Source organism: Haliotis rubra, unplaced genomic scaffold (genome assembly GCF_003918875.1).
Source record: "Haliotis rubra isolate DU_JTF1 unplaced genomic scaffold, ASM391887v1 Scf64, whole genome shotgun sequence".
Classification (NCBI taxonomy): Eukaryota; Metazoa; Mollusca; class Gastropoda; order Lepetellida; family Haliotidae; genus Haliotis; species Haliotis rubra.
In genome coordinates this window covers 2,749,706-2,768,579 of record NW_025767346.1, presented here as the reverse complement: position 1 = coordinate 2,768,579, position 18,874 = coordinate 2,749,706, and the positions used below count along the sequence as shown (strand labels likewise).

The window sequence follows — 18,874 nt, the reverse complement described above, 5'->3', positions numbered from 1 at the left end:
GCTTAAAATCTGACAAACCAATGACTGAAAGAGGATGCATGGATTCATGCCTTCAGGAAATATTGACAAGATGTCTGCTGATCCATGGACACTGACCAGTTAGTATTTGTTAGCTTGAACACCAAGCATGGAGAACGAGAAGCATTTCTGTTCTTGTGTCACTATTTAGGTTCTCTTCTGTTGGACACTTGTATTGTGATAATGTACATTGACAAAATCTGACCTTGTGTTTGGATTCCAACAGGTGCGACCACTGTGGCAGGAGCCTGCATGCTGTAGTGGTTGAGAAAGGATATATTTTATGGCCATGCTTATTATGCTGCAAAACTGTTTTATTTTTATTTTTACAGAATAGATATGCCTACAAACCTAAGAAATTGAAGAACTCTTTGTCTAGAAACAATTTTCGATCTACAAGTAGGATATTTATTACATTGTGATGAATGTTTGGAAGTATTAATTCTGGAAAAGGTGAACCTACTTAGAGAATACTGCCTTCTCTGCGTTACTGGTGTCCTTTGGTCCTGTAACAACCGAATATCAGATTAATGAATGGACAAATTATAATGACATGCAGGGCTACTGCACATGAATTGTCCCCATGAAGATCACCAGGAACTTCCTCCGAGCTACCAACATCCCTTTACTGTTTCTAGTTTATTGACTCGGCTGTCTTGTCTGGGCAGATCTCATCACATGTGGATTTTACAACTGTTGACACACGAATACGTCACTGTCGAATCCTGTTGGTTATCGATGGTCAAATCCGCATCCTGATATGCCCTTTTTCTGAACGGCTATAAGTGCTACAATGTGAGAATGGCTGGTATTTGGTGGTTGATCACCAGTCATCGGAGACGTGTTTAGTCATTATCATTGGTTTTACGCCGCTTTTAGGAACATTCCAGCAATATCACGGCGGGGGACACCAGAAATAGGTTTCACATATAGTACCCATGTGGGGAATCGAACATTTGGTCTTCGGCGTCATGAGCAAACGCCTTAGACACTAGGCTACCCCACCGCCCCAGATACATTAGGACCTGTTACAACTATACATACCTACATTGTGAGCATGGCCGGGGGTTAGCTTCAGTGGTCACAGACTTTGAGCAACAATAAGATGTCGCACATGTTTTGGTCACCTTATCCACATGATCGGATATCAATCGTCCACTAGCTTGACGTACTCGGTTAGCATACACGCAACAGATCAACAGTCCTACGTGTCCAAGCAGCATGGCAAGCCATTCCCTACTTTGTTTTGGGGAAGTGCAGATAAAGGTAGTCATACATTATTAATGCATCCCACCATTTGTGACTTTGTCTAATGATCCTTTTGTGGTCATTGCCATCATTCAAACTCTCATCACATGGATAACATTATTCTTGTTATTGTTTTAATACAGTGTTCCTTGCCAACATTACCATTCTCATCCAGAACCAGATGTTGCCATAGTTGTAACAGCATCAAGTTTAGTTCCATGATAGCATTCGTTGATGGATCGTCATGCGGATGAAATTGTCAAAATGTTACATGATTTCCACAGATAGATTACGAACTGTTACAACTCTATATAAAACTTCTGTCTTGAAACATTTAAACATTCCCAAAACATTACGACGTAAAGTACCTACCTGATATGCAGTCTGCTAGTTTGTCCCTGAGGACGAACGCCAAACCCAGACAGACGGCATCAACAACCAACATCACACACACACCTATAGCCACTCCAACACCAAGAGAGGATTCCTGGTTCTCTTGGACACACGCCGCTGTCATTTGAAACATGAAATGTATTTCTATGGCTACATTACGTTTTAATTTAATTGTATCTCAATGTTGTAATTATGCTCATGGAAACGAGCATGAGATCACCTGAAAGTACAAGTCTTTTCCAGAATTTCACCCACTGTGCAATACGAAGCTTCTGAAGAAACCTGGAAAAGAATAAAGGAACGCTTTTTTTCAAGTGTTCCCTTATTCGTTTCCATGCGTATATGATACATTGTTTTGCTCTGGTTTGTAGAAGGTCAAACCATTGTGTTTGGCAATACCTAGTTGTCGGGAATGTGTTACATCAGAAATTGTCGATATTTTGATACTTTTTAGTCGATTCGTTGTCAAGTGTAGTCTGGAATTTTCTACATTAATACCGACGGATCCCTCATATTACAGAAGCTTCTGAAAGGAGGTATTTATACCATTTATTTCGGAAGAGTACAATTACGGAAATGCTTTCGCTTGTCTTCACTGTTTTCAGTCTAAATATATATCATCGACCAGACGTCAATATTTTTTACACGGGCCATAACAAATCTCTTGTAAGAACTATACGCTGCGCCCTCATCTTCATTTTTAAAGATATTTGGAAATGCATATACCCCAAACTTAAAAAAGACACTTTGACACCAAAATGACAGTAATGTGTATGGCCACCGTTGTGTGAAATATGTGCCAGGGTGAATGCTTTAGTATGATTGTTGATGTTAACTCACTCTTGCTTTCTTTGTGTTATACAAAACTCACCACTTGTAAGCTTTTCGGAAGTAGATGTTTCCTCTGGTGGTACTTGACCTGAAACAAATACGGCAGTTAGGAAGCAGCCCTGATCCTTTCCTTCTGTTGCTGTCCTGCTAAAATGCATGGTGTACCCGGCTGACATATAAGGTTCATCTGCATAACACTCTTCAAATATAGGCCTACTATAGATAACGATTTCATCCCATTGTAATTGTAGTCTTCCTGTTTGAATGTTTGTCGTCCTGGTGTGAACAGTTGAACACATTTGACTAGGACATGAAGCTCATCATGGCATATAACATCTAAGAGGTTTAAATGTCATTTTCACGACCCATCGGAGACATGAATTCACGCTTTCCATACATTTTAACCAGGTATACAGTATCTGTAATGCAAAAAGTGCACACATATTAACGTTGGAAAAATAACAACTCTTACATCTTACCTACAATATAAACAGTCTTGTTTGAGCTGTAGTCAGCACTCATGACAGAACACCTGAACTGTCTTCCATTGTCTAGATTTGACAAGGTATGTATAAGTGTTGACGCCCCTGTATACTGACATTCCGCTGACGAAGTAGGACTGTCGTAGGTGATGTTTTGGTCGTTGGGGTACCGTGTCCAGATGGTGAACTCGTTGTCTACAGATCGCCACTCCCATGTCCACAGGTTCTGGAGGTTGTTCTCATCAAACTGGTTCCCAATCCTTCCTGTACATCTCATTGACAAGAGCTCACCATCGTCATACTGGAGCCTGTCAGGAGATGGGAACATCTCTATCTGTTCTGGATAAGCTGTAAGAAAAGACAGAGGCAGTGTATGTCAACATTCGGGCAATCGGCATAGAAGAATCAATTACAATTATAAATGCTGTATACGAGTGTAATAGGAACTGTTTAAATGGTGTATAGATAGTCAATTGGTTTGCATCAATGGCACCTGATTAGATTATTTAAATGCATTTAATATTTATTTATATGTTTTCGCACACACACACGTGTGTGTGTGAGAGAGAGAGAGAGAGAGAGAGAGAGAGAGAGAGAGAGAGAGAGAGAGAGAGAGAGAGAGAGAGTGTCCCTCAAGGAAACCAAACGTTTCGGATTCAGTGTGAGTAAATATTAACTTGACACACTTCTTGCCGTGATGTTAGTAGATGCCCCGTCATTTCCAGCTTCTCCTGTCAAGTATAACGTGCTGCAGTAGTATGTAGAGGCAGCATCAGCGCATCTCAGTTCTGTCAGGATGAACTGTATACTGCCTGTTGCTCCACTGATAGAACCCGAGGCTGTCATCCTCTGTTGTAGACTTGAGTCCACCACTTGTACTAACGTTTCTGTGTTTCCGATTCGTATTATAGGCTGATCAGAGCCAGTAGAAGACTTCTTGCCAATCTCTATGTTATACAATGTAGTGATTCCAGGTGCATTTGGACTGCAACTTACCGTCAACTTAGATGTTGGGTTACTGCCCCCGATAGTTATTTGGCTTGGGGATGCGGTCAGGCTTGCCCCAGTGGCTGAAAAACATGTACTTGAATTCATATTAATTCAATATAAATGAGGATTGACTGATTCATATAAATATTTGCACCCAATACTATATATCATAGAAACATATCACTGCGCCGTCACAGGTACAACATATTCATGGTTTCTGTATTCTGTGCTTCACAGGTGACACTTTGTGAAGATGTACGGATATAGTGACTGATTTCACATAACGTCTAAGTCAGTGACGTCTAAGTACTGTATTTCAGTTTCGAAACACCTAAGTGGAACATGTGGCATTCGAGAAGCAGATTCGAATTTCTTTGAAGATGAACAGGAGTAAAAATATTCACACAGGCAAAATAATTCTTTGGTACACGTATTACTACTGCCTCTTAGACACCATTGAGTTGATCCCTACCCCGTCAGTTAATCCACTGTACTGCTTAATACTGGTTGCGAATTTATGTGTGATATATGAGATATATCACAAGAACTGCACGCATACGCGTGTTTGTTTGCAAAGTGAACATCATTTACAGCAATAGCATTACAGCTTTAAAATTAAATTTATTTCTCCTACCTCCTCCCCCTCCTCCCCCCGAAAACCTTATTTGTCTGGCAGCATGTTAAATGTACTTACTTCCAGTCAAAAAGGTCATAAAGGTCAGAAGACAATAAGGATCCCACGGGTTCATGCTTTTTTCTGTCAGGTGCGACTTTCTGTTCCTGAAACATGTTCGTGTTTGTCGTTAGTTATGGAATCCCTCTGGTACTATAAGGTTATATTTTCAGATGAGATCAAACTTAACCTTTACATTTGCCACATATTTAAACAACTTGACTATCAAAACGTTGCATTATAGGAGAATGTGTAGCAGTTGTTATACATTGATGTACACATCTTTGGTTTCGTATATAATTTACTTGCATGATCATTAGCTTACGAAATATAAAACACGCGTCCATCAAGTTTCGCCCTAGTGGCGTCAGACAAACAATATCGAAACAAAGAACATTTTCATTACTTATAAAATATTTTATGTGATTTTATTGAACTGGAGATAACAGTATATAGCATATGACTAACAAATCGAAATTGAAGTTCATGTATGAAGGTTGGTACGGTGTATGAACTGACACAAACAAACAATGAAGGTATGGTAAAAGAATAACTGTAACATATTCTCTTTTCAATAAAAGCAGTTGATTCAGATGGATTCCATCTGCACTTAAATTTACAGTATTTGCAAGGCTTAGCAAAATATTTATCTGGAGAATTATTCTTAGTGACCATGAACAAACGAAATTGCATGTACACTTGATGGTGTAAAGGTACATGCTACGTCCGTTACGATATCCCAAATTAAACTGACATTTACAAACTAAGCAAATATTCTATTGGAGAACTGCATTAACCAGCAGTGGACAAGGCCAGTTACGTCTATACATAGATACACACTGTATAACTGTATACATTAGCTACTGGCGTACAGGTAACAGGCAGCATTGATTACAGGTGTGTAAGACAACACAAAACAAAGGTAGAGTTCATCACACAGTTTCCAGTCACTGATCATCACAAGTGTAGACAGCATCGGTGGATGCATACTACTTAGTATGTTCCTGACTGTTCATATGAGTACAGATACCTTGTCATGTTATTTCATCTACCATTACATATATGTACAAAGGTAACCATCTGTCGTTTAGAACTGTAGATGCATTCGTCACAACTGTGTTGGGAAGCATATATTACTCACACACTATATATATATATATACACACACTCACACACACATATATATATATATATATATATATATATATATGTATATGTCACCTTACCCACCATTTAGAATCGTAACCTGCTCAATTTACACCCTTGATGACTGCATTACCGTACGTCACACCCCACATTCCTGCTTGACAACAGTACAAGAATCTGTATCGAAACGTCGCACTCACGAAATAAAAGAATGTGTTATCCGTAATGTTTGTTGTCTCAACTGCTAGAATGCCACTCAAAGAAGATTGTATTACCTATAACATCTACATGTTACACCAAATACAATGTCTGTGTAAAACATACCAACGGCCATGGTAACACAGTCAGTAGGGTGAACGTCTGAGTGTGTCAAGAAGTATATCGCCTAACTGTGGAGCGATGGTAAAGATGTGTGCAGTGTTCATGCCAATGATAATATAGACACCAATACGAAGCGTTCCCAAATTGTCGATACAACTATCATTTCAAGGATTGTTGAAAATACACACACATACCTGTACAGATGAACTCAACCGCCATTAGAAATCCCACCTGCACATTATACTTCCTTGTTGAATGCACACGCTCTGCAAATGTGTGAGGCGTATTCTACATACGATTACAGTTCATTGTTAGAGTCCGATTGAACAGATACACCAACATGAAACTGGATCAAGAGCATAAAGGAGAAGTAGGTCATGATTGCATATGGCGGAAACTGCCCACTGAAACGGAGAAGTCGTGACAACATTGTTGATGACCAGCATGAATGTCTTCACAGGTATTCAGTGTAATACCCCCAGCTTTAGTGAGACCAGCATGAATGTCTGTACAGGTTTCCACAGGTATTCACTGTAATACCCCCAGGTTTGGTGAGACCAACTTGAATGTCTTCACAGTCGATACGCGAAGTTCTAACAACGTATGTATGTAATGTTGGGAAGTAACTTTATAAAATAACGTCATACAAACGGGACACTGCTGTATCCGATGAACAACCTTCCGAGAACGTTGAGAAAACTGTGTGTATTAGGTCGGGAACCGTCAAAGTCAGCGACATTTTTTCAGCTTTCAACAACGGCCTGTAAAACATCTAACCTGAGGACTAATCCGTACTTAAAAACAGAAAACAGATCCTGTCACTGGGACACATCTAACCACTCAGTCCTCTTAAGTCATAGCTTACACCCAGCATGGGTCATAGAGAGCATCAAGCTTTTCCTCTCTTAAATCACCATTTAACCTTCATCAGTCGGAAGAGTGTATTACAATGATTTACTTTGACAAGCTCTGTTCTTGTGTGTTGATTTCAACAGGTGCTATCACTTTAGCAAGTGTCTCCATGCTGTAATGGTTGAGAGAGAATTTGTGTTATGGCTACACGTAAGTACATGTTGAAATTCTCCTCCAACAAACTAACTATTTTGGGGTTGTGATGTCAATTGAGACATATCAAGTACTCCCACTTTGATAGTGAACGTATACATCAGCAATGTCGCATTCAAGCACACTGGGTGCACCTAATTACACACACTCAATAGATATAGCTCCGGCCGATGGGAGAACATTGAACGTAAGCTGGTACACAAGTACAGATCCCCAATGTGCAGAGATCTCCAAAACAATCTTCCGATGACGACAACCACCAAACGATAACGATGACGTCACACGCTCAAAAAAATTATGCTTGCAAGAATTAAAATCATCCACATTTACATTGTAACATCATTGTTTGAGAGTGTTTAATTAATTTTCTGTGATCTTATCTAGTTTGCATCACCACTATTGCCTTGATGACGCGAAGGCGTGGAGGGTCACCTTGAGGATGAGTAGTGATTAGGAAGCCAAATGACGTCACTCATTCATAAACGCTGTGTTGTGTATTATTGCGCAGCTACGATGAGAAAATATGAAACATGAATGTATTCGACCATAAAATGGTGCGATTTAAGGGTGTTTAAGAAACAGATTACTTAACGAGAGTCTGTCAGATACCATTTATCTTACAACTTGAATTGTTTCAAAACGTCTTTAAATCGCTTTCGCTCGTAAAATACGTTTTGAACCAACTCGTTTTAAGATAAATGGTATCTGACAGACACTCGTTAAGTAATCTATATTTGTGTATTTGTGATATTCAATATATTTTATTGAATGCAACCAGTTAAATATGGTTATGACCTATTTGTTATTGTACATAACCAATTTACTAGGATGGACGAATTGTTCTTGTTCATTTATGACATTTCAAATGTTGCATGGTGATATTCTTGTGGATTTATGGTTCCTGTATTCATCCGCCCATTCTTATAATGAAGTGCCCTCACCCCTACAAGCAGCGTGCCCTCACCCCTACCAGCAGCGTGCCTTCACCCCTACAAGCAGCGTGCCCTCACCCCCACCAGTAGCGTGCCCTCACCCCTACAAGCAGCGTGCCCTCACCCATACCAGCAGCATGTCCTCACCCCTACAAGCAGCTTCCCCTCACCCCTACAAGCGGCGTGCCCTCACCCCTACAAGCAGCGTGCCCTCACCCCTACAAGCAGCGTGCCCTCACCCCTACAAGCAGCGTGCCCTCTACCCTACAAGCAGCGTGCCCTCACCCCTACAAGCAGCGTGTCCTCACCCCTACAAGCAGCGTGTCCTCACCCCTACAAGCAGCATGCACTCACCCCTACCAGCAGCGTGCCCTCACCCCTACAAGCAGCATGCACTCACCCCTACCAGCAGCGTGCCCTCACCCCTACAAGCAGCGTGCCCTCACCCCTACAAGCAGCGTGCCCTCACCCCTACCAGCAGCGTGCCCTCACCTCCACCAGCAGCGTGCCCTCACCCCTACAAGCAGCATGCACTCACCCCTACCAGCAGCGTGCCCTCACCCCTACAAGCAGCGTGTCCTCACCCTTACAAGCAGCGTGGCCTCACCCCTACAAGCAGCGTGTCCTCACCCATACCAGCAGCGTGCCCTCACCCCTACAAGTAGCGTGCCCTCACCCCCACCAGCAGCGTGTCCTCACCCCTACCAGCAGTGTGCCCTCACCCTTACAAGCAGCGTGTCTGTTTTTAAGCGCTGGTTACAGTAAAATATCACAAATCATTCACATATTAGTTACGTACGTATGGATGCTTCAAAACATTAATTGATGGAAGATGCAACTATTTAGACATTACTGGCACGTCTGAATTTCTTGGCTCCTCAAACGATGACGCAGATGACGCATTTGAATAATACTGAGATCAAGTAATATGTCAAAAAGAAGGGTGGCTACAGGGTGGCTACAGGGTGGCATATTCATTATACCAGTGGTCATACACAAACTATAAGAGAGATTCTGCATTATTGGCACGGTTAATGAAATTACGTTTTTAGATGTCCATACCGGTAACGCACCTGCTGACCCTTTCCTGACCCTTCCCATCACCGCCCACAGAGTTACATTCCTCAGCTATGGAACAGCCTGTGTATGTATACCTATTGAAGGTTGAAATTACATCTCGAACGTGTAGCGTAATTCTTCATATATTATCTGATATTCTATCACAAGGGATAACTATTTCAAATCATGAACTATGAAGTATCTCTTTAATAATATCAGCTCTCATTAAGTCATAGCATTTTATAAAGAAATAGATTTGTTAAATGATTTATTTGTGAATAGATAAATATTTTATGATTGGATTATCTACTGAGATTGTTAGTGGCAGTATCCTCAAAGTATTGTAAAAGTATTGTAAAATTATTGTTCCCCCTGTCCCCACTTGTTTAATGGTAGAATCTGTGTATTTTTGATGTATGACTAGATTTATGTAAATTGCTAAAGGCTGAAGGGGTGGTATAAATCCCGCTAGGGTCCATGCAGGAAGCAAATGTACTGTAAGTCCCCATGGTCCCTAGTATGGTGATCTACCTTCAGTTGTTGGCAATATATAGCCTGTTTTTATGTTGTGTTGTCATTTATAGTTAAACAATTTAGATTTAATCACTAGTTTTAAATTCATTTCTCTGATAATGTAGTTGTTTTATTGTCCTTTGCAGACAGGTAAGTATAATATTTATCTTTGTTTTTATTCATTTATAATTTTACAACTTTCTTAAACACGGTATGGCTGAAATACTGCCGATGTGACTTTAAATTTTAACTCACTCACTCTTATATTATCTTATATATCCTAGCTCACAAGCGTAACTGAAAGAGAGTGGTAACTCTGACATACAAAGCCTTTCACGTGCTGTCCGAAGTCACGTGGCTCACGACTGTAAAAATACTATCCTTGGGATCTTGATTTCTTTGGTTATGCTCCTGGAACATCACTCAACCCCATTTACTACTACGCATAATTGCATATTTTGTTTCAGCAACGATATAAAGATGTATATTTCCAAGAGTGGAGCATTGAATTATCCATATCAAACTCTCTTAAATGTTATTCTATGATTAAACAGGACTACTATCCTGAGAAATATTTATCTATCAATAATGCCGGTCTACGGAGATGCCTGACAGAGCTGGGTTGTAATATGCATGGTTTCAATATGAATTCCTATAGATATTATAAAAAATCAGGCACATCCTGTTCTTATTGTACAACGCAGATAGAAGATGAACATCATGTTATTCTGGTATGCCAAGCTTCAAACGATTTGCGCATCAAATTCATTCCAGCCTATTATAATTACCACTCAAATATGTATAACCCGATCTACCTTTTCACCAATGTTAAGCTATTTAACCTTTGTGTTTTCATTGAAATGGTGTTTAAACTAAGAAATAATGTAAATGATATATGTTAAATTCAAATGAATTTTGCTTGTGGCGCAGTATGTATGTTCACTCATAGTTTTCACATGTTGTACTGCTGGCTTCATTTGGCCATCTATACGGAATAAATGATGATGAATGATGATGATAATTGCACATTTCTGCAGTTTCACCCCAAAATATCACCTATTACATTGGTGACATGTGGTGTTCAAGACGTAAATAGAGCGATGATGAAGCTATCGAATACAATGTTACTAAACCTTCCGATTTACCATTTATTGCATAATGACCAGTAGCCACGCCTGTCGACAGAAAGATGTTGGCAAATAGACAAAGCCATGTACGAACACGTTGGGAACGCTAGCTGATAGTACCTCTCAAGGAAGGCATTGAATGAAATGAAGTGGAATGAAATGAAGTGGAATGAATGAATGAATGAATGAATGAATGAATGAATGAATGAATGAATGAATGAATGAATGAATGAATGAATGAATGAATGAATGCATGAATGAATGAATGAATTAATGAATGAATGATAATTATTTCCTCCAGATAGGCCCCAAGATCCTTAAAACATCATACTCATGTAATTTTATAATCACGTAACAGAATACTCAAAACAGACACACACACACACACACACACACACACACACACACACACATGCATATATAGATTGTAGGGACATTTTCCCCAGTATATACAAACTATTAACAGTAAGATATCATGTTACTTCATCAATTTGGTTGAGATATAGAAAGAATGCTAGCTTCTCATGCTCTTCCATCACCTCTATTTAGACCTACAATACAGCATCAAGATTATCGATTACAACTAAAAAGAATTCATCTCTTTCTCTCCCACTCCTCTCTATTAAAGTGCATATCCACAGTTCAGGATGATATTGTTATTGTTAACATTAGCAAAGGTATTACATTTTGTACATTGTTTTGATATTTTCCTTCTGGATCCAGTCCTTATTACATACTGCCATTCTTCTCCCAATTCTGGATATAATAATGCCATGCTGTTTAACACATGAGGTGAAAGTGCTGTATGGTGTATATAACATCTAGACAGGTCAGCTATGTAATGAAAACCCGTTCACCTGTACAACTGAATATATTTCTCTTACTGTTGAAAATGCTCTTAAAGATCAGCATTTACAAAGGTGGCACAGTGACATCAAAGGCAGTTCCAAAGGACTGTATTATCGATTTCTGAAAGATTCCCCATCACTTGAAAAATACCTCTTATTACCAAAACAAATATCTTATCCTTTACTGTTATTTAGCACAAATAATCATCATCTCCGAGTTGAAACTGGCCGTTGGAAACTCATCCCGCAAAATGATAGACCCTGCCATCTTTGTAATTCACAGCTGGTGAATTTCATTATCTATTTAGATGTTCTGCCTTCACTCAAATTAGATCTCATTATTTGGAACATAGTATTGTACATTCGCTAATTTGTATAAGATGAAATCATTCTTCAAATTCAACAAACTGTCTAATCTTAAGAAATTATCAAAGTTTATATCTATTATCAACAACCGTGTTTAAGCTGCGCGGCAACTAAACTATGCAAGGACCTTCCATCAATGCTATCAAATCTATGTGTAATATGTATCTAATGCTCTTGTACCACCATGTGTGGTTAAAAAGAGAAGAAAGATTTATTGATTGCTAGATTGATAATTATTCTTTCATTTGCTTCAATCTTTAATTCATTAATTCATTCAATTATGTTTACCACACATCAGGGGATGATATGATAAGATAAGATCCTATCATCTTGGAAGTGTCATTTGCAAATAGATTCATGTTCCATTTCTTTTATACAATCATGTCGTTTCACTAAGTACATTTCTGCTTATGAAATTAACACATTTTTAAATTTTATAATTTGTGGCTGCAATGAGGCATATCTTTGGACTTGAGAACATTTCTGTTGAGAGTATAGAGAATACCAATGATTCGTTAATCCGAACAGTTTCTGCCGGGTAATCGGGGGTTCACTGTATACCAGTTTAATTACACGCTTGAATATAACACAACCACGGGTGAGTCAGTCCATTAACAGCTGGCATGAAGATCCGCTGTAAAGACAATTACAACTCTGTAAATCCAATTACAGGGAGCTTATAAATACTGGCGTGAACCCATTACTCAGATTGTCTATACCTCATAGTGCAAGAAAGATACGGGGCGTCACAAGGTAAGATCTCCATCACCGCACCTGTTTGTTATAGAGGGTACTGGTGGCTGAGAGTTCTGCAGTATTGCGTTCCTTATGCTTAAGTGGTGGTGGGAAGCTCATGGTTAAAACTGTTGCTCGTCTTGCAAGACGCGGGTATGATTACCCGCATAAATACAATGTATGAAGCTAAGTTCTGGTGTCCCCCGCCGTGATATTGCTGGAGTATTGCTCAGTTCTGCGTAAAACCATAGCAACTCACTCATTAAGCTTAAACTATTTACTCATGATCCAGACCCGTGAAGATCCCGGTTAGAATATTGATCTTCAGTAATCAATGTTTGTCGTAAAAGGCGACTAACGGGATCCGGTGGTCAGGCTCGCTGACTTGGTTGACACATGTAATCGGTTCCAAATTGCACAGATCCATGCTCATGCTGTTGATCACTGGATTGTCTGGTTCAGACTCGATTATTTACAGACCGCCGCCGCCATATAGCTGGGTTATTGCTGGGTGCAGCGTAAAACTAAACTCACTCACTCACTCGCTCACTAGTTATGATCTGTACTTTGTCAGGACCATGCACATATTTGTTGGTTTCAGCAACGTGGTTACTGGATGAGTGATTGAGTGGTTTTGGTTTTACGCCGCTTTTAGCAATATTCCAGCAATATCACGGCGGGGAACACCAGAAATGAGCTTCACACATTGTATTTATGCGGGTAATCATATCCGGGTCTTGCAAGACGAGCGAAAGCTTTAACCATCAGGCTACCCCACCGCCCTGTTACAGGATGATCCCATTGGGGTCTTCTCCGTCAAAAGCACACCATATTTCATTACGAGTTTCATTGTTGCAGTTGACAGAATGAAGATCGCCGTTGTTGTGTTACTGGTGCTGGTGGTGAGCGCTGTCACAGATGGAGCATCAGTCTATAATAACGACGAAGAGGTGAGTGTCGATACTCAAAGAAACATCCACACTGATCATGTCAAGGAGACTACGTCATTATATTTGTTACTGTTTACACCTTTACTAATACAATGTATATAACTTCAAAGGGTTATTTAAAGAATATACCCCCCCCTCCACACACACACACACACAAACGCACTCATTTCGAATGGCTAAGAGTAGTTTTGCTTTCAATTTTTTTAATGTGAAACTGGTGAGTTTGGTGATAATGATTATTGATATGCAATATATATTAGTCTTCCACAATGCCTTACTACAAATGCAGTTTCGCATATATCTCTCTTGAATACGGCCTAAAGGTTATTGACATTAAAGGATGTCGTTAAGTCGGGATTGTCGTTTCATTGTGAACTTGATATGAAGTCGCAAGGTTATGGACATTAAATTGTGCCTTGCAATTGCATTTCATTGAGGTCAGATTGCGAAGACCGATGCTCAGTGTGTCAAAAGCGGGATTTAATGTTGCTGAGTGGATATACGGCGTCATACAGCTGAAATATTGTTGATTATCCTGATAAACTTGTTACGCTAAGTCACTTATTCTTGCTTACAGACCCGTGAAGATCCGGGGTAGAATAAACTAAACTCACTCACTCACTGACTCTTGCTCACAGTAGTTGTGTTGTGCTACAATGTTGCATTGCCTCAGGTTTGTTTCTGCTGCAGATGTTCGGGACCGACCGGCGTTGTTAGAGAGCATCCTACAAATGGGTGAGCTAGTAGAGTCCTTGTATAAGCACACCAATAGATCATAGTTTAACAGCGGGACATCTTCCGAGCTGACTAAACGAGCATGTGTGGTTACAAAATCCGATGTGCAAATGTTCACGCTGTTAACCAATCATCTGTCTTGTACAGACAAAGCTTTATGTCCTATCTTCAACAATGCTCACCTGAAGTGTTTGCCATTTCTCTTATAGTTGAGATGGTCGAAACATCCGGAAATAGTACGTAAGTATGAGTTTCTTGCCATGTTATTAATCCAAGTCCTTTTGAATGTAGAAGATAACGTATGAACCGAGTCAGCACTTTCATTTTCCTCCCTAAAAAGCAATAATTGATGGCATTCGAGGAGAGAATTGTATCTTCGAAGAAAGATTTAATGAATAAATCAAAATATTGCCCTTTCGCACAAAGGGTACATTGATTTTGCTATTATTACACATTGTCATGATTTCAAGCTGTCTAAGCAATGAAACACGCCGATAGCAGGTGGGAATTGATTTATTCGAGATGAATGTGAAAATCGGAGGGCATATTTCCTTTTTGGGTTAGGTTTCTTTCGATACCGTTACTCTCTTCACAAAGACATAACAAGACATAGAAAGGATTATAATTAGCAAGCATGGTGCACATATCTCTTCACTACTAGTTCAACAAAATAAGGGTCGATTTGCATACAAAACGAAACATCATGCAAGAGTTTCTGCTTTTGCCCTTGCCAAACTTCAATTTCATTTGATGATTATCACGATCACCATTTTTCAAATCAACAATCTCTTAAACATCACATTCTGCCTGATCTGGATCATATTAGAAATCTGGGAGCTCAGGCATGCAGGAATGGAGATGAGTTCCAGCTCAGACATAGATCTGAGTGGCGGTCTAACTTAGGTTTACCTCAGGTATGCGGAGTTCAAGCACAGTCAAACATGATATGAGCTGAGCTGTGTGGGAGTTCAAGTCCCATACATGAGCTTTGGGAAGCTTTATCCTAGAGATACATGAGCTGGTGGGAGTAGCAGCCCTGAGATATAGGAACTGAGCGGAGGTCAAGTTCAGGTAGACAGGAGCTGCGCGGAGTTACAGCTCAGACATACATGAACTGAGCAGCACTGCAGTTCACATGCGTGTGCTCAGCGGGGTTCAAATTCACACTTATGAGCTGTGGGGAGATGCATGAGCTGGTCGGAGTTTCAGCTCAGACGCACCTGAACTGAGCGGACCCACAGCTGAGACATACATGAGCTGACTCCCGTTTTTCAAGTTGACAAACGGGAGCTTATCGATGTTCCACTCAGAGATAAATGAACAAATGTGCAGCTCAGACCTACGTGGGGTTAGCGTGGTTCCATCTAAACAATTCATGAACTGGACGAAATTGCAGCTCAGAGATACATGAGCATGTGCTCAGGGGATACATCTCAGAGATACACCAGCAGAGCTGAGCATTCCTTTCAAGTGGCACATACACCTGCGGTCGCCGGCACAAGAGGAGTCGGAAATCGTACAATCTGTTCGACATGCAGTTACACATGTTTTTTTCAGGTCACTCCAGTTACCACGTGAAAGTTTTACAATTATCCAGTATGGGCTAAGGAGCTCCTATTTACTTTAAATATTGTATGTTGGGGTAAAATTATGCAGTCATGTAACAGATGAACGTTGAGACGATTTCATATGGTTTGATGCAAAACAGGTCCTGCAGTAAACACAGGGAGTTGTTAACAAGTCTGACCTTTGTGTTTAGGGTGCCATTAAGTCCAGAATTTCTGGAGGCACTGAGACCATAGACGCAGGAAACTAACAACGTGGCGTAAAACAAAACAATGCATATCCAAGTGAGTACGTTGAAACAAGGATAAAGGTATAAATATTTGAATTACAGATTTGTTGCATAATATAAGGTTTATGGCAAAGGAAAGCATGTACAGGATTGTAGCTTGCTACAGGATACGAAATAAAACAAAGCATGCACCGGATTGTAGCTTGACAAAGCATACATAGGACCGTAGCTTGACATACGGGATAGGAACGAAACAAAGCATACACGAGATTGTAGCTTGACATACAAGATAGGAACAAAACAAAGCAGCCGCAAGGTTGTAGCTTGACAAACAGGATAAGAGTGAAACAAAGCGTACACAGGATTGTGCCTTCATATACATTATAGAAACAAAAGAAAGCAGCCGCAAGGTTGTAGCTTGTCATACAGGACAAGAGTGAAACAAAGCATACACAGGATTGTGCCTTCATATACATTATAGAAACAAAAGAAAGCAGCCGCAAGGTTGTAGCTTGTCATACAGGACAAGAGTGAAACAAAGCATACACAGGATTGTGCCTTCATATACATTATAGAAACAAAAGAAAGCAGCCGCAAGGTTGTAGCTTGTCATACAGGACAAGAGTGAAACAAAGCATACACAGGATTGTGCCTTCATATACATTATAGAAACAAAAGAAAGCAGCCGCAAGGTTGTAGCTTGTCATACAGGACAAGAGTGAAACAAAGCATACACAGGATTATGGCTTCATATACATTATAGAAACAAAAAAAAGCAGGCGCAAGGTTGTAGCTTGACATACAGGATGAGGGTGAAACAAAGCATACACAGGATTGTGCCTTCATATACATTAAAGAAACAAAGCAGCCGCAAGGTTGTAGCTTGTCATACAGGACAAGTAATACACACGCGAGAAAGACACAAATTAGCTAAAAATAGACATATTGCTTAGCGTAGTTTGACATTTAGATGAAGAAGAAAATATTGTGGAAGTTGTAGCTTGACATAAAGATCAGAGCATACTGTACTTACACTGGATAGTAGCTTGACATAACGTACAAATAAGTACATGCAACGCGTTACTGTTGTTGTACAGAATAGTAAACAGAGCACACAGGCTAGTAGTTTCAGGTACAGGATGAGAACAAAACAATTCATAGACAACTTAGTAGCTTCAAGTTCAGGATAAGATCAAAACGATATACAGGTTATTTTCTTAACAGAAAAACAAGAATAAAACAATGCATATAATGGTAGTAGGTTGGCGTTCAAGGTAAGAATAAAACAATTAACGTACAATACAATAAAGGATAGGGCACCGCATACATGATTGGCAGAAGCTTAAAGTACAAAATAAGGTGAGGTGAGGTGAAATTTGGTATAACGTCGTGCTTGAGAATATTTCGCTCATATGACGACGTGCATGCGTGTGTTTGTGTATGTGCGGCTGCTTCTACTAGCCCAGACTTAAGCTGGTTTTATAGTGCTAGCCCACTGAGATACCATGCAGCAGTGAAGCAGAAATACCCCACTCAGACACAGTATACTGACTCCGAGCCGACCAGTCCTTGTTGTACCCATTATGCCGAGCGCCAGGCAGGGACCAACAAGTACCATGCTTTAACGTCTTTTGGTATGACGCGGTCGGGGATCGAACCCGCGTCCTTCCGCTCTCCGGACGCACGCTCTAGCCACTACACCACGGAGGCGGTACTGTTAATGTAGAAATCTTAATGGAAGTGATCAAAGTGTAGTTTGTTGTAAAATATTGTTGCTATTCATAAAGCACGTAAGAATGAGTTTGAGAAATGAATTCTTGATCTGAATAAAAAAGTGCAGCACAGTACTATGTATATGCTTTGTATCATCTCTCGTTTGACCTTGAATTTCATCAAGACATGAAAGCATTTGCTTAATTTATGAGTTATGGTTAATGAGGTAAATGAATCTGATGTTTGTCCAGGCGTTGAATCAAGACGTGCCACTACAAGCAGGTGCTTACCTTATGTTTTATGGTAAATGTCGAAACAAACGAAATAACGAAAAGTCAAGTGAAATGACATTGGCAGTTGCTATGGCAAAGATTCACAACTTGCCTTGTGAAACATCGGTATACCTGATAGTACCGAGTATAGTTTTCCGATTGTAAGCACTCGGAATGGTTCATGTAAACTTGAGCGCTCACTGGTTCATAAATACACACTATATTTATATTTGAATATAAATATTTATTTGAACACATTTTGCTAAAGCAAGACTCAACGTGTAGATTACACATATGTACGTTTTATATTGAGATATAGATCATATTTTCTTTTTTCCCCATATCCTTCCTGCTACGTAGATTCATGCTCGCGATGTCTATCACTGTATTGTCTGGTCAACAATCAATTATTGACAGACCGCGCTGATATAGATTCAGTGTTGCTGAGTAAACAACAACAAACCAAAGAATAAGATTGAACATGATGGTGATGTTCGGACGTTTTGACCTTAAACATATGAGGGTTAAATAATATCTACCAGGGCGGTGGTGTAGCCTAGTGGTTAAGGCGTTTGCTCGTTACGCCGAAGACCTGAATCCGATTCCCCACTTGTGCACAATATGTGAAGCCCATTGCTGGTGTCCCCCGTAGTGATATTGCT

The 18,874-nt window shown here is 39.9% G+C and overlaps 1 protein-coding gene across 1 annotated transcript in view; it reads right to left on the bottom strand.

Annotated features, from left to right (window-relative positions):
- Positions 1-18,874, bottom strand: part of LOC124256784 — a 126,900-nt gene that overhangs the window by 92,753 nt on the left and 15,273 nt on the right. The window contains exon 3 of the mRNA XM_046690744.1: positions 224-273. Coding sequence (XP_046546700.1) covers positions 224-273 — 50 coding nt within the window. The remainder of the gene's footprint in view (positions 1-223; positions 274-18,874) is intronic.